General features: G+C 42.8%; 1 protein-coding gene across 2 annotated transcripts; it reads left to right on the top strand.

Annotated features, from left to right (window-relative positions):
* The first annotated feature begins 6819 nt into the window (after positions 1-6819).
* On the top strand, positions 6820-12856 carry LOC100824230 (general transcription and DNA repair factor IIH helicase subunit XPD). Of its 2 annotated transcripts, none has more exons than XM_014896653.2 (11): positions 6820-7729; positions 7863-7945; positions 8036-8439; positions 8524-8717; positions 8907-9087; positions 9753-9877; positions 10747-10836; positions 11150-11198; positions 11306-11382; positions 11986-12094; positions 12339-12856. In XM_014896653.2, exons 1-11 carry the CDS (start codon positions 6912-6914, stop codon positions 12435-12437), a joined length of 2229 nt encoding a protein of 742 aa, XP_014752139.1. In that variant the 5' UTR covers positions 6820-6911; the 3' UTR covers positions 12438-12856. The 2 variants fall into 2 exon arrangements, with proteins under 2 accessions (XP_014752139.1, XP_003559059.1); XM_003559011.4 differs by having other exon boundaries at positions 11150-11228.
* Positions 12857-16517: the final 3661 nt, after the last annotated feature.

Genomic DNA, 16517 nt, shown 5'->3' with positions numbered 1-16517 from the left:
GTTACAACAAACGACTTTTCGAAAGGGAGCCCATTTTTTTGGCCTCCACGAAATTGGGACCAAATTTTTTTCCGATGCTACCATATGAATATCAAGCATGACTGGCTGATTTTTGTCGTGTTTCAGGCAAATTCGGATATAAAACCATGCAAATCATGTTGGGTTCTCACAGTGCTTCGTATCCTAGTACGAAATTCAAAAAAAATCAAAGAGTCGTGAAACCTTTCTGGAGTGTAATCGATTGAGTCATAGTTGTCGTGTAAAAAAATTGAGGAAATTTCGTGACGGTCGAAAAAAATCACGTGCTTCCAGAAAGACCGTTTGGGTTTACATCAAACGAGTTTTCGAAAGGGAGCTCATTTTTTCGGCCTCCACGGAATTGGGCCAATTTTTTTTCCCATGCGTCTGAATCTAAAGCATGATTGGCTGATTTTTTTCGTGTTCCAGGCTAACACGGATTTAAAACCATGCAAATCATGTCGGGTTCTCACCTAGCTTTGTATCCCCGTAGGAAATTCAAAAAAAAATCAAACAGCCGCGAAACCTTTTTGGAGTGTCATCGATCGAGTCTTAGTTGACGTGTAAAAAAATTGACGACATTTCGTGACGGTCGAAAAATTCATGTGCTTCCAGAAAAACCGTTTGGGTACATCAAACGACTTTTCGAAAGGGAGCGCATTTTTCGGCCTCCACGGTATTGGGCCAAATTTTTTTCCCATGCTACCGTATCAATCTCAAGCATGACTGGCTGATATTTTTCGTGTTTCGGGCAAATTCGCATATAAAACCATGAAAATCATTTCGGGTTCTCACCGAGCATCGTTCCCCGTAAGAAATTCAATAAAAATCAAACATCCGCAAAACCTTCGTGGAGTCTCATCGATTGAGTCGTATATGCCGTGTAAAAAAATTTAGGACATTTCGTGAATGTCGAAAAAAATCACGTAGTTCCAGAAAGACCGTCTGGGTTGCATCAAACGACTTTTCGAAAGGAGCCCATTTTTTCGGCCTCAACGGAATTGGACCAAATTTTTTGCCGATGCTACCGTATGAATCTCAAGCATGACTGGCTTATTTTTTTCGTGTTCCGGGCAAATTCGGATTTAACTCCTTGCAAATCCTGTCGGGTTCTCACCGAACTTCATTCCCCGTCGGAAATTTAAAAAAAAATCAAACACCCGCGAAACCTTCGTCTAGTATCATCGGTTGAGTCGTAGTTGTCGTGTAAAAAAATTGAGGACTTTTCATGACGGTCAAAAAAAATCACGTAGTTCCAGAAAGACCGTTTGGGTTACATCAAACGACTTTTCCAAAGGGAGCCCATTTTTTCGGCCTCAACGGAATTGGACCAAATTTTTTTCCCATGCTCCCGTATGAATCTCAAGCATGACGGGCTGATTTTTTTTGTCTTTCGAGCTAATCCGAATTTAAAACCATGCAAATCATGTCGGGTTCTCACCGTGCTTTCTATCCTCGTAGGAAATTCATCGGTTGAGTCGTAGTTGCCGTGTAAAACAATTGAGGACATTTCATGATGGTCGAAAAAATCACGTGCTTCCAGAAAGACCGTTTGGGTCATCAAACGACTTTTTGAAAGGGACCTCATTTTTTCGGCCTCCACAGAATTGGACCAAAAAAATTTCCCATGCTACTGTATGAATCTCAAGCATGACTGGCTGATTCTTTTCGTGTTTCGAGGAAATTCGGATCTAAAAATATGCAGGTCATGTCAGGTTCTAACCCTGCTTTGTATCACCGTAGGAAATTCAAAAAAAAAATCAAACAGCCATGAAACCATCGTGGAGTGTCATCGATTGAGTCTTAGTTGACGTGTAAAAAAATTGAGGAGATTTCGAGACGGTTGAAAAATCACGTGCTTCCAGAAAGACCATTTGGGTTACATGAAACGACTTTTCGAAAGGGAGCTCACTTTTTTGGCTTCCACGGAATTGGACCAAAAATTTTTCCCATGCTGCCGTTTGAATCTCAAGCATGACTGGCTTTTTTTTTTCGTATTCCAGGCAAATTTCGGATTTAAAACCATGCAAATCATGTCGGGTTCTCACCGAGCTTCGTTCCCCGTAGGAAATAAAAAAAAACCAAACAATCACGAAACCTTCGCGGTTGAGTCGTAGTTGTCGTGTAAAAAAATTGAGGACATTTCGTGACGGTCGAAAAAATAACGTGCTTCCAGAAAAACCGTTTGGCTTACATCAAACGCCTTTTCGAAAGGGAGCCCATTTTTTCGGCCTCCATGGAATTGCACCAATTTTTTTTCCCATGCTACCGTATCAATCTCAAGCATTACTGGTTGATTTTTTTCGTGCTTCGGGCAAATTCGGATATAAAACCATGCAAATCATGTCGGGTTCTCACCGTGCTTCGTATCCCCGTATGAAATTCAAAAAAAACCAAACAGCCGCGAAACCTTCATGGAGTGTCATCGATTGAGTCGTAGTTGTCGTGTAAAAAAATTAAGGACATTTCATGACAATCGAAAAAAATCACGTGTTTCCGGAAAGACAGTTAGGGTTACATCAAACGACTTTTCGAAAGGGAGCTCATTTTTTCGGGCCCCACGGAATTGGACCAAAAAAATGTCCCATGCTCCCGTATGAATCTCAATCATGACTGGCTGATTTTTTTCGTGTTTCGAGGAAATTAAGATTTGAATCGCCACGAATGATGTCGTGTTCTCACAGAGCTTTGTAACCCCGTAGGAAATTCAAAAAAAACCAAACAACCGCGAAAGCTTCGTGGAGTGTCATCGATTGGGTCGTAGTTGCCGTGTAAAAAAATGGAGGACATTTCGCGACGGTCAAAAAAATCATGTGCTTCCACAAAGACCATTTGGGTTACATCAAACGTCTTTCGGACAGGGAGCGCATTTTTCGACCTCCTCGGAATTGGACCAAATGTTTTCCATGCTACCATATCAATCTCAAGCATGACTGGCTGATTTTTTTTGTGTTTTGGGCAAATTCAGATCTTAAACCATGCAAATCATGTCAGGTTCTCACCGTGCTTCGTATCCCCGTAGGAAATTCAAAAAAAAATCAAACGGCTACGAAACCTTCGTGGAGTGTCATCGGTTGAGTCGTAGTTGTTGTGTAAAGAAATTGAGGACATTATGTGACGGTCAAAAAAACTCACGTACTTCCAGAAAGACCGTTTGGGTTACATCAAACGACTTTTCGAAAGTGAGCTCATTTTTTCGGCCTCCAGGGAATATGACCAAATTTTTTTCCCAATGCTACCATATGAATCTCAAGCATGGTTGGCTGATTTGTTTCGTGTTTCGGCCAAATTCGGATTTAAAATAATGCAAATCATGTCGGGTTCTCACCGAGCTTTGTATCCCTGTAGGAAATTCAAAAAAATCAAACAGCCATGAAACCATCGTGGAGTGTCATCGATTGAGTCTTAGTTGACGTGTAAAAAAATTGACAATATTTCGTGAAGGTCAAAAAAATCACCTGCTTCCAGACAGACCGTTTGGGTCAAACGACTTTCCGAAAGGTAGCGCATTTTTACGGCCTCCACGGAATTGGACAAAAAAAATTCCCATGCTACCGTATGAATCTCAAGCATGACTAGCTGATTTTTTTCGTGTTCCGGGCAAATTCGGATATAAAACCATGAAAATTATGTCGGGTTCACACCGAGCTTCGTTCCCCGTAGGAAATTCAAAAAAAAATCAAACAACCGCAAAACCTTCGTGTAGTATCATCGGTTGAGTCATAGTTGCCGTGTAAAAAAATTGAGGACATTTCGTGACGGTCGAAAAAAATCACGTGCTTCGAGAAAAACCGTTTGCCTTACATCGAACGACTTTTCAAAAGGTAGCCCATTTTTTCGGCCTCCACGGAATTGGACCAAAAAATTTTCCCATGCTACCGTATCAATCTCAAGCATTACTGGCTCATTTTTTTCATGTTTCGGGCAAATTCGGATCTAAAACCATGCAAATAATGTCGGGTTCTCACCGTGCTTCGTATCCCGGTAGGAAATTCAAAAAAATCAAACAGCCGCGAAATCTTCGTGGGGTGTCATCGATTGAGTCGTAGTTGCCGTGTAAAAAAATAGAGGACATTTCGTGACGATCGAAAAAAATGACGTGCTTCGAGAAAGTCAGTTAGGGTTACATCAAACGACTTTTCGAAAGTGACTTCATTTTTTCAGCCTCCACGGAGTTGGACCAAAATTTTTTCCCATGCTACCGTATGAATCTCAAGCATGACTGGCTGATTTTTTTTGTGTTTCGAGGAAATTAAGATTTGAATCGCCGTGAATGATGTCGTGTTCTCACCGAGTATTCATTGAGTTCCTGACTTTGATTTAAGATTCAATGGAACAATCAAACAAGTAAGATAGGTTTCAATTTGAAGTTTAATTGATTTGTTTTCATCCAGTTGTCTAGAAACAAGGATATTTTCCTTTCCTGTAGGGAGAACATGAATCCTTTTTGCTTACCACAAGTTGGTCAGAAATTCAGAAACTTGGATGATGCTTGGTCATTTTGGTTCAACTATGGAGGTAGTGCAGGTTTTGAGGTCAGAAAAAGGTACAAGAATGAAAGTAAACATGATGGGAAGGTAACATCGTGTAGGTATGTTTGTGCCAAGGAGGGTCGTTGAGCATGAGACAAGAGGGATCATCTTACGAAGACTCCTCGAGCTGAGACAAGAACATGTTGTCCAGTTCGGATGGGTCTTACATTGGACAGAGAAACAAGAAATTATATATTGGTAGATCTTATGATTGTACACAATCATGGTCTTTACTTGCCACAAACGTTCCATTTGATGTCATCACAAAGGAACATTTCAGAAGTGCAAGCTTTTGAAATCGAGACTGCCGATGATTCTGGAATTAGGCCAAAAGCTGCACATGAGTATGCTTGTCGCCAAGTTGGAGGAGCAATGAATCTCAGCTATACACCTCGTGATCACAAAAATCACTTGCAGGGTAGGCGCCAAAGGGAGTTGGCGTATGGTCAGGCATGAAGCATGTTGAAGTATTTTCAAAAATGCTGTCAAGCACTTATGCAAGAGCAAAGATGATGCATCCAATTCCCCCAACGGAATAAAAGAGGCTGATGAAGAACCTCACATTCTCTTGGATTTTAGTGCTTGCATGTATAACATTGAAGACAAGGCAGCCTTTGAAGAAGCATTTGACATCATGAGGAATAAGGTGGACAAGAAGAAGACATCATGGCTTGATAGCATCTACAAGTTCAAGGAAAAATGGGCTGAATGTTACATGAGGGATGTTTTCACATTGGGAATGAGGAGCACACAATTGAGTGAGAGTTTCAACACCGACTTGAAAAAACATCTGAAGTCAGATTTTGATATCATTTGGTTCTTAAAGCATTTTGAAAGGGCAGTGCAAGAAAAGAGAAACAAGGAACTAGATGCAGAATTTGAAGCTAGAAAAAAGCTACCTAGAATAAGTATGAAGACACCTATGCTACTGCAAGCAAGCAAACTTTACACGCTCACCATATTTGAAGCATTCCAAACTGAATATGAAAGATCCATGGCTGCATATGCTAGGGCATTGGATGGAAATAATACATATGCTGTTGCAATTGTGCGCGCTGATGGAGATTTAAGTTCTGAACTAGAGCGCATCGTGGTTGGTGATCCCTTCGAGCAAACAACTTAGTTGTGGGCAGTTTAAAAGGACCGGAGTATTGTGTGGCCATGCTTTTGAAGTTCTTGACTTGATGAATATCAAGTTATTGCCGATCCATTATATTCTGGAACGATGGACGAGGGAAGCAAGGTATGGAACTATACAAGACAACAAAGGGAGAAGCATTATTGAAAATCCAAAATTGGATGCTATGCTCCGATACAAGTTTTTGTCTCACATTTTTTTTTTAATTTGGCATATCAAGCGGCAAGCTCTCCAGAATGTTGTCTGTTGGTGGACAGTACACTTGTTTGCCTTGCTAAGCAACTAGAGGACAAACTTAGTGTATCCACAACTATTTTGAGTGATTCAAATAATGTCCAACCTAATGTTCGACAAGATGAGAGTATTCTTAGTGCTACACAGTTATAGAAAAAAGAGGTTTAGCCAAAAAGTTCTAAACGACATAGAAGTTGGCTTGACAAAATACGCAAGTTCAGAAAGAAACCAAAACAATTATAACGTACGTTACTACTTAAAACCCTCGCAATATAGTGTTTTTATTATGCATTTCATACTAATAAAATAAGCTTGATTGCTTTTTGTAGCGACAAGAGAACTGTGGTGGTGTAGAAACTGAAGTACCAATGGATAATGTCAATAAGAATTGCAATGCCTTCACTAGCTACACATAATTGCTCCCGTACTTTCAGTTTTCCATTTTTGCAATTTCTCTTAAACTAGTTTCAATATTTTCACTTTTTAACTTTTGATCTTTTCCAGGGATCTAGTGTGTTTGATGATATGCGTGTTGAAGATCTCCATAAGTGCTCGCTTCATTATCTGCTGCTAGGTTGAGTCTCTTTTGCAATTTTGGGACGAACATGTTGCCGGCTGCTGAAAAAACGGTGCTAATCTATTGCACTGCAGATTATTATTTTTGGATCATCGGTTGATCAAGAAATTAAGTTGTAACGTGTTGTTAACAAAACTGACGTTAAAATGGTTGTTTAAATTCTTGCACGAGCGTTTAGTACTGATGCAGTTTCAGACTCTGAGTAATAAGAGCAGTACTCGTCCTTGTCTCTCAACTGAACTGGGCTTCCAGTTGTTTCGGTCTGCTCTGTTGTGCTGTGAAAGCGTTGGATTAGTAATGGACGGCATCCCAAGGACGTAAGTTCGCCTCTGCCTTTGCCACACCACGCTAGAGAATCTGCGCCGTCCAGGCAGGCAGCCAGGCGGCGAAAGCGGCGGCGGCGGCGGCGTCGATGTGGTTCGATCTGGATGGCCTGCCGGTGTGCTTCCCGTACGACGCGATCTACCCGGAGCAGCACGAGTACATGGGGGAGCTGAAGCGCGCCCTGGACGCCCGCGGCCACGCGCTGCTGGAGATGCCGACGGGCACCGGCAAGACGGCGGCGCTCATCTCGCTCATCACCTCCTACGCCCTCGCCAACCCCTCCCGCCCGCTCCGCCTCTTCTACTGCACCCGTACCGTCCACGAGATGGAGAAGACCCTAGCCGAGCTACGCCTCCTCTTCTCCCACCTCCCGCCCGCCGACGCGTGCCGCCTACTCGCGCTCGGCCTATCCTCCCGCAAGAACCTTTGCGTCCACCCACAGGTGTCGGCATCCGGTGCCGTTGACACCGGCTGCAGACGCCTCACCGCGTCCTGGGTCTGCGAGAAGGCCGCCTACGACCGGGAATCCGCCACCCCGCTCTGCGACTACTTCGAGACCTTCGACGCCGCAGCCCGCAAAGGCGACCTCGCCTTGTACATTCAGCCCGGGGTCTACACCCTCGCAGACCTCCGCTCGCTCGGCCGCGAGCGCCGGATATGCCCCTACTTCCTCGCCAGGCACATGGTCAAGCACGCCAATGTCGTCGTCTACAGCTACCAGTACCTGCTCGACCCCAGGGTGGCCAGCATCGTCTCCTCGGAGATGCAAAAGGACTGTGTGGTTGTCTTCGATGAGGTGCATAACATCGACAACGTCTGCATTGAGGCGCTGAGCGTCAGCATTCGCAAGCAGACGATACAAGGTGCCAAGGGAAACCTGCGGCACATCTCGCAACAGATTGATAGGTAATGAGCATCCAACAAGTAAAAATACTGGATCTTTTGAGGATTATTATGGTTTTTTTTTCCTTTAAAATCATCAAACAGCTAGATGTATTGGTAAAGGTTGCTCACTAGCTGCTTTTTATTTGGTTGGAAGGTTCAAGGCCACCGATGCCAGTAGGCTTAATGCGGAATACAGGAGGCTTGTGGATGGATTGGCACAAAGGGGAAATCTGCCAAGTGAGCTTTCTTGTCGCAATCCCCTCTGATTGCATTGTTTATTATGCCCCTACCAGGACAGTTTACAATAATGTATTTCTTGTCATGAAGTATCGGATGCCTGGCTTGCAAATCTAGCCTTGCCTGATGACATTCTCAAGGAAGCCGTACCTGGAAATATCAGAAAAGCTGAGCATTTTCTCACTGTCTTGTGGAGACTTGTGAGGAACTTAGATGAACGGGTTGATACAGAAAATGTTGTGAATGAAAGGCCTGTTTCCTTTGCTACTTCAATCTATTCTCTCGCTGGAATTGAGACGACAACGCTGAGGTTTTTGTATGACCGCTTACAGTCTCTATTGCTTACCCTGGAGATAACCGATACAGATGAATTCATGCACATCCAAAAAATTTGTGACTTCGCCACACTGATTGGAACTTATAAACGGGGTTTTTCTATAATAATTGAACCCTATGATGATAGAATGCCTGACATTCGTGATCCTGTGATTCAGGTATTCAGCCTATCCTATAAGATTTTAATGTGATAGTTACCAAACTACATTGTTGATGTGCTAATGAGGTTCTATGTGTTGCAGCTCAGTTGCCATGATGCTTCACTCGCAATACAGCCTGTTTTCAATCGTTTTCAAACTGTTGTCATCACTTCAGGAACTCTCAGCCCAATCGATCTGTATCCTCGTCTTTTGAATTTTAATCCTGTTATAAGCAGGAGCTTCACAATGTCCCTAACAAGGGATTGCATATGTCCCATGGTATTGACACGAGGAAGGTATGATCTGGATCAATTTGAGTTTTGTATTTCAAATTTGAATATTTGCAAACATACATATTAGCTGCTTCTTATCGTAGTAGAATAACATGAGGCTATTTTTGCAACCGATTTAGTTCTCAAAATTCTTGTTTTACTGGTGTAGTTGCGAATCTTGTTGTGTAACTTGAATCATTGCATCATTTTCAGTGATCAGCTACCTGTGAGTACGAAGTTCGACATGCGCAGTGATCCTGGTGTTGTGAGGAATTATGGCCGCCTCTTGCTAGAAATGGCTTCTGCTGTGCCAGATGGGATAGTCTGTTTCTTTGTCAGTTACTCCTATATGGATGGCATTGTCAGCAGCTGGAACGACATGGGAATTTTACAGGTTATTTCCCTCACCAGTACATTATTCTGCTATGGAGATGTCTAGAGTTTTAGACATTAGTTCAATGTAAGTAACTCAATAGATTGTTGCAATAGATCTAGTTATATCACCATGAGCAAGTCAGCCAATTTCGTAAATCAACCACCTCAATTGGACAACTAGACTAGATCTTCTGGAACACTGTCAATTATAAATAAAATAGTAAATCAAATGGGTTTTAACTTTCTCTACTGTTTAAGCCTTCTAGTGTCATATTTTTGTAATATGCAAATTTCTCCGTGCACCTGTGTACCGCTAAGCGGTGAATGGTGCGCTGAGCTGGGTTCACATTAAAGACTAAAGAGTATCAACTGCTTGTGTAGAGATTTTCTGTGTTTTTACAATCACCAAAACATATGAAGTTGATTAGGTAGTACCACTAGACAGATAATTTGTAACCTTTCAGCAACGAATTAAGAATCGCGTTAGTTGTATATGCAATTTGGTCATGTAATATAAAAAGATGAAATATTACTAAAATCATGCCACCCTCAGTTTCTACACTGCATTCTTGACGGCATCCATCCCTTCTTCCTCTTGTATGATATTGTAGTTGGCTCATGTTGCCAAGATAAATATAACACATTAGTCCCTAAGAATGAACATCTTATGATGCTATCGTGCAGGAAATCATGCAGCACAAGTTGGTATTCATTGAAACACCAGATGTTGTTGAGACAACATTGGCTCTTGATAATTACAGAAAAGCATGCGATTGTGGAAGAGGTGCAGTCTTCTTCTCAGTTGCCAGGTTTGTTCTCTTAATTGTAGTCTGAGACCACCCTTCAAAATAACACTACCAGTATACAGCTGAACAGATGATAGGATCTCCTGAAACTGTTACAGCATAGAATCCAGTTTTGACTTTTGACATCGATGAAAGTAGTTATCACTCTATTAATAGTGATTTATTGTTATATTGTGATCAAGGAAAATTTCCATTTGTTCAAACCTCTTGGAAATAATCCTTTGTTTTTCCGGTAGTGCAATCAAACAGACTTTGGTTGCAAATTCAGTCATATAGGATTCAAGTGTGCAGCCCTTTGCAATCCCACGTTCTTTCCTATTCCCGTGTTTCCGGTATCTTGGGAATGAAAGAGGCTTACTTGAATTGGCAAAAAAAAATAGAGTTTAGTACTGTAATGATTTCATTATTACTCTCTCCATTCCAAAATAGTTGAAGTTCCAGTTTTGTCCTAAGTCAAACTACTTTTAAGTTTGACCAACTTTATAGAAAAATATACCAACATCTAGATTTTAGAACACCAATTTAGTTTTATTAAATTTCTCATATAATGTCGATTGGATATTGATAAATTTTTCTTTAAATCAGGTCAAACTTAGTGAAGTTTGAGTTAGGACAAAACCAGAAATTCAATTATTTTGGAACCGGAGGGAGTAGCTTGTTTTATTGTGATCAGTAGGATATGATGCATTATTCCTTTGGCACTATGAGTTACTATATCGAGTTACATATGCTAAAGTATAGTTATTGCTGATTGACAACTTTCATTTAATATTAAATAATGAGTTGCCATGACTATGCAAGATGTACATGCATAATAATAAGATTATCGCAACAACAATAATTCACTCTTGCTAACAATATGATCTAATCAGGGGCAAAGTTGTGGAAGGTATTGATTTCAATCGACACTATGGAAGACTTGTGATCATGTTTGGTGTTCCATTCCAGTACACACTCAGCAAGTAAGGACCACTTTACTTTTATACAGTTAGATTTAATTTTGTGCACCCTCGGTCTTGCCAATAAGATAGTACTCCCTCTGTCCTGTAATATAAGATGTTGTTACAACCAGTATAGGAGTTAATATGTTGTAATAACATCTTATATTCTGGGACGGAGGGACTAGTACTTTTCTAGTTATTTTTGCCCGTGAGTGGTTCTTCATATGCATACACAAAATTGTAATACTATGTCAACAGAATGGCATCCCGATGTTTTGGCCTGTACTGGTATCTTTATAATAGCTTTCTCTTGTAATGTCCTATGTCTGAGCAGGATATTGCGTGCTAGGTTGGAGTACCTAAGAGAAACTTCTCAGATACAGGAGGGTGACTTCCTGACATTTGACGCATTGGTACTAATTCTGCTTCGATTACATGGGAGAAGAACGTACTGATTTCTTGATTTTATGTTGAATTCTGTGAATGGCAGAGGCAAGCTGCTCAATGTGTTGGCCGGGTGATTCGTTCGAAAGCAGATTATGGAATGATGATATTTGCTGACAAGAGGTACTTGATACTGCCTTGACGTGGTTAAGAATGTTAGAACTTAGAGGATCATCAAGAAAGCCTGACATATTGTTGGGCGTAAATAGTTGACAACTGTAGTATGCTTGAGACAAAAACTCAAGCCTTTTGCTCTTTAGATTGGTCAAGCAATTTTTGAGCTGTGTATTGCTGAAATAGCAAGTTCAAAGTATGTTGCATGGAACATGTGATACGCTGGTGGTCAACCAGCAAGAAACTAATCTGATTTAGTAAAATGCCCTTTGGAGTTAGATATGCTGCATAAAATTGGGCTTTGCAACTAAGAAGTCCACTTTTAGTCAGTGTTTTTTGGCAAATAGAACTGGCTCTAATAATTGCTTCATCTGATTCTTGGGTGCTCTGGGCTTGGGTACACCTTATATCAAACATTTTTTTTTTCGAAACAAATATATCAAACATATAGTGCTCATGGAACATAAATATGTTTTGCTAGATCTGTTTTAGTTATTTTGATCATGGGTCTTTTAAGTTCATCATTTCAATAGAACTTGTTCTGCCTATTTCCCTGCCTTATTGGTCACCGTACTCCTGCTTGCTAAGTGCCATGCCATTTGTGACTTGCAGATACAGTCGGCATGATAAACGGTCTAAATTGCCAGGGTGGATACGGTCACACTTGCACGATGCACACCTAAATCTGAGCACCGACATGGCTCTGCATACTGCCCGTGAGGTATGTTCCCTAGCACCGTTTTGCTGCTCTGGGACATTGAGGAAGCCATCTTGGTTACCGATGAAGCAATGCCTTGACAATGCTTCAGGCATGCTTGCGATGCAGATTATCATAGTTGTAGCCATTTGACAGCATGTAGCCATTCTTTTTTCCTTTTTGTATCAGCGTTCATGGATGTTGTTCTAACCATGAACCATCTAGTTTTATTCAAAAAATTAATAAGCTTGCAACTGTTTTGTAACAGTTCCTACGGAGGATGGCGCAGCCGTATGACAAGGCGGGGAGCAGCGGGCAGACTGAGGAGAACTTGCAGGACAAGGCTCGGGACGCCATGGAGATGTGAAACTGAGAATTCTCTGTAGTCTGTACCACTTGTGCATATGTTGGGCCAAGCTTCGGGCCGGGCCGTAAAAAAGCCTGCAGCAGAAAATCTAGGCCCAGGCCTGGCACCGCCTAGGCAAAAAGCCCAAAAGCCCGCTGGGCCGTCGGGCCGCGACCAAGGCTTCTTTGTTGAGCTGGACAAATGTAAGTCCCAGGCCTGGCCTGACTATTGGGCCGTGTTAATCAGGCCCCGGCCTGACCAAACTGTTGGGCCATGTTATTCAGGCCCAGGCCCGAAATTTTTTGGGCCGGGCTTCCCCATGCCCAGTTATGGTCTGTAGTAGGTGGATTTGCTTATTTGCCCTGTTTACTTTGCACGTTGATTATTTGCCCCGACTTTAGATCGGCTTTGATTATTTGCCACGTTTTGGTTGGATTGTATGCTGATTTGCCCTTTCTTCCCATTTACGACTGATTTTCTAGTTTCCTTAAATCTGATAAACAATGTGATAGGACAAGACTACCCCTTGGGCAAATAATCAAATCATGTCCGTGCGGTTTCTTCGGCTTTGTTAGAGCAACTCTAGCAAACCCTGCATCCTGGCAGATCAGATACAACATAATTGTACTGCAAATTCAAAAAGAAACAAAAAGCTTGTGCAAGATATTCAAACACAGATTACTAGCAGATAAAGTTCATACACCCACAGATCACTAGCAAAATTCTACATAGTTCATCACATATAGCAGAAACTAAAGAAAAGTTAAGACAGCAAAAACTAGATTTAAGCTAGCCGGGGAATGTAGTCAACGGGACTTGGGGGTCTTTGCTCACCGGCGGCCGGAGCTTCATGCGAAAAACTAGATTTATACCGGTTGCGAGGTAGTTTTAGGGTTTACTTACCGATGACGGTCAACTGAAACCATGCTAGTCATCGGTGAATTATGATTGACGGTGCTTCTGTCAGATGTGCGTCATTTGTACTTCAGGGCTCGTCATCTGTACTAATAGCTCCCGTCGGATGAACGAATAACTCGTCAGATGAATGCATACCAGCGACGCGCGCTTTCTGAGTGCAACGACGTCTGGAACCACATCACTGTTAAGCAAATACAAGTGACGGGAGTGTAATGACGAACACCTCTATCATCGGTGGTAGCCATTATCCGCCCGTCACTGGTAGGACTTTTTGGCGTAGTGGTTTCTAGGGCCGTGACACCCAAAAACACATTTCAAGACACATGGTAAAATAATCGTCGTTTACGCGTTTTATAGCCGTTTTAGTTTGCTTTTGCGCACCGTTTTGGGATTCTGTGATGATTTCTAGGGTCGTGACGCGAAAACTCGGTTCAAGACGCATGGTCAAATAATCGTCATTTACGAGTTTTATAGCCATTTTTGTTTGCTATAGGCGCACTATTTTGGGGTCCCGTGATGATTTCTAGAGTCTTAACCCTCGAAAACATTGTTCAAGATGCATGGTCAAATAATCTACATTTTTACGCGTTTTATAGTCGTTTTCATTTGCTATTGTGCACTGTTTTGGGGTCTTGTGATGATTACAAGGGCCGTGACACCTGAAAACATGGTTCAAGATGCATGGTCAAATAATCGTCGTTTACGTATTTTGTAGCCATTTTCGTTTCCTATTACCCATTGTTTTGGGGTCATGTTTATGATTTCGAGGGTGCGACACCCGAAAACACGGTTCGAAACATATGGTCAAATAATTGTCGTTGATACATCTTATAGCCATTCTCGTTTGCTAATGTGCACTGTTTTGGGATCTTGTGATGAGTTCTAGGGCTGTTACCCCCCGAAAACTCGGTTCAAGACGCATGGACGCATAATCGTTGTTTACGCGTTTTATAGCTATTTTAGTTTGCTATTGCGCACTATTTTGGCGTTTTGTGATGATTTCTAGGGTCCTAACACCTGAAAACATGGTTTAAGACACATGGACAAATAATCGTCGTTTACATGTTTTATAGCCTTTTTTGTTTGCTATTACCCACTATTTTGAGGTCTTGTGATGATTTCTAGGTTTGCGACACCCAAAAACACGGCCCGAGACATATGGTCAAATAATTGTCGTTGACGCGTTTTATATCCGTTTTTGTTTTCTATTGCACACTATTTTGGGGTCTTGTGATAATTTCTATGGCATGACACCCGAGAACACGGTTCAAGACACATGGTCAAATAATCGTCGTTTACGAGTTTTATAGCCGTTTTCGTTATTGCGCACTGTTTTGGGGTCATGTGATGATTTCTAGGGCCCTAGCACCCAAAAACAAGGTTCAAGACGCATGGTCAAATAATCGTTGTTCACGCGTTTTATAGTCGTTTTCTTTTTGCTATTTCACACTGTTTTAGGGTCCTATGATGATTTCTAGGGTCGTGACACTATGAAAACATAGTGCAAGACACATGGTCAAATAATCGTCATTTGTGCATTTTATAGCCATTTTTCGTTCGCTATTGCGTACTGCTTTGGTGTCATGTCATGATTTTTAGGGCCATGACACGCAAAAACACGTTTCGAGACACAAGTTCAAAAAATCGTCATTTACGCGTTTTATTGCCGTTTTCACTTGCTATTGCGCACTGTTTTGGGGTCCTCTGGTGAGTTCTAGGACCGTGACACGGATACACGTTTTGAGACACATGTTCAAAAAAACATCATTTACGCATATTCAAGGGCCGTCACACCCAAAAACACGTTTCAAGACACATGTTCTTGTGATAGTTTCTAGGGCCGTGACACCCGAAAACACGGAATGTCGGAGCCCGAAATCTCAGACACTGGGGGTTCGTGACACCCCCTTTTTGGTTTGGTGGCAGGCACTGGGATTTTGCTGGTGATCGGGAAACTAACACTCACGAAGAACACACCAAGATTTTACCCAGGTTCGGGCCACTTGTGAAGCGTAATACCCTACGTCCTGCTGTTTTCAGATAGGATGTGGGATGCGATTACACCGTACAGTTAAGAATTGTCCAACCCTTTAACCTAATGGCATTTGTCCTCCTTTTATAGTTGAAAGGAAAACCACAGTGGCCTGGCCATACATACGACACGTGCTCGAGCCGCGTGTCGAGATCAAGACTAAGGTGGCAAGGTTTTTACCATGCCAGGCGACACGAATACAACCTAAGCTCGGTGCACCCTGTAATTACAACTGTTCTCACCGCCGTAGGTCTTTGCATCGCGCTAGGCCTGTTACACATTTAATGCCTTGTCTGTCGGTTCTGACATCGCCCCGCAATGGTTGACACCGGGAACCGATCGCCGGGCACCCATGCCCCGCAACCGGCCAGCTAGAGGGGACCCGGGAACGAAGGATGGGGATAAACCTGTACGAGTCTTCCATGGACACCCCGTTCCCGGATCGGTTCCTTGCGGGGATCATTACCCATCCGGCCCACGTGTCACGGTCCAGTGGGACCCCGAATGCCACTGGTACAACAGTAGCCCTTGGGTGTGGTCCGGCAACGATGATCGCCGAGATTGAATTGCCTTGGTCGGTTGCCGGGCTACTCCCTAACCGACGCGTGGGCCCTGGGGTTTGCCCAAGAGCCCAACCCTCAAAGGTTACCTTTGAGAACCCAACGGTTCGATCTATAATGTCAAAGGGCGTGATTCCCACACCCACCTCTGCCATGATGTGCACGCTTCAAGTGTCCTTACTGCCACGTGGCAAGTAGTCACGGGCGTGCAACGGTTTCTAGGGTTTTAGCCAAGGTCGTGGGTCCGGTCTTCCCTTAAGTCCTTCCGACGCACGACAAATGGGACTCACAACTCTCGTTGCCAACCCCTTCCACTTCCTAGAGACTCTTCTTGCGTCCAGATCCAAGAACCACCGCTGCCTCATGGCTCCCAAGCTCGCGAAAGACTCGAAGAGCAGCAAGGGCAAGAAGGTGGAGGAGAAGCTGTTAGAGAGGGAGAAGAAGTTCCCAATCTGGCGGACCAAGTATGCTTTCTTCCGGCCTGGCCTGACCGGAGAAGGCATAGGGAAGTTGCAGAGGGCTATGGCCACCTCCCACAACGAGCATGGTATCACCTCCATCTTCCCCACAGGCTCATCCTCCGTGGGCGAG

Source organism: Brachypodium distachyon, chromosome 1, assembly GCF_000005505.3.
Source record: "Brachypodium distachyon strain Bd21 chromosome 1, Brachypodium_distachyon_v3.0, whole genome shotgun sequence".
Classification (NCBI taxonomy): Eukaryota; Viridiplantae; Streptophyta; class Magnoliopsida; order Poales; family Poaceae; genus Brachypodium; species Brachypodium distachyon.
Note: the sequence above shows the minus strand (reverse complement) of the source record. Positions and strands in the feature narration are given on the sequence as shown.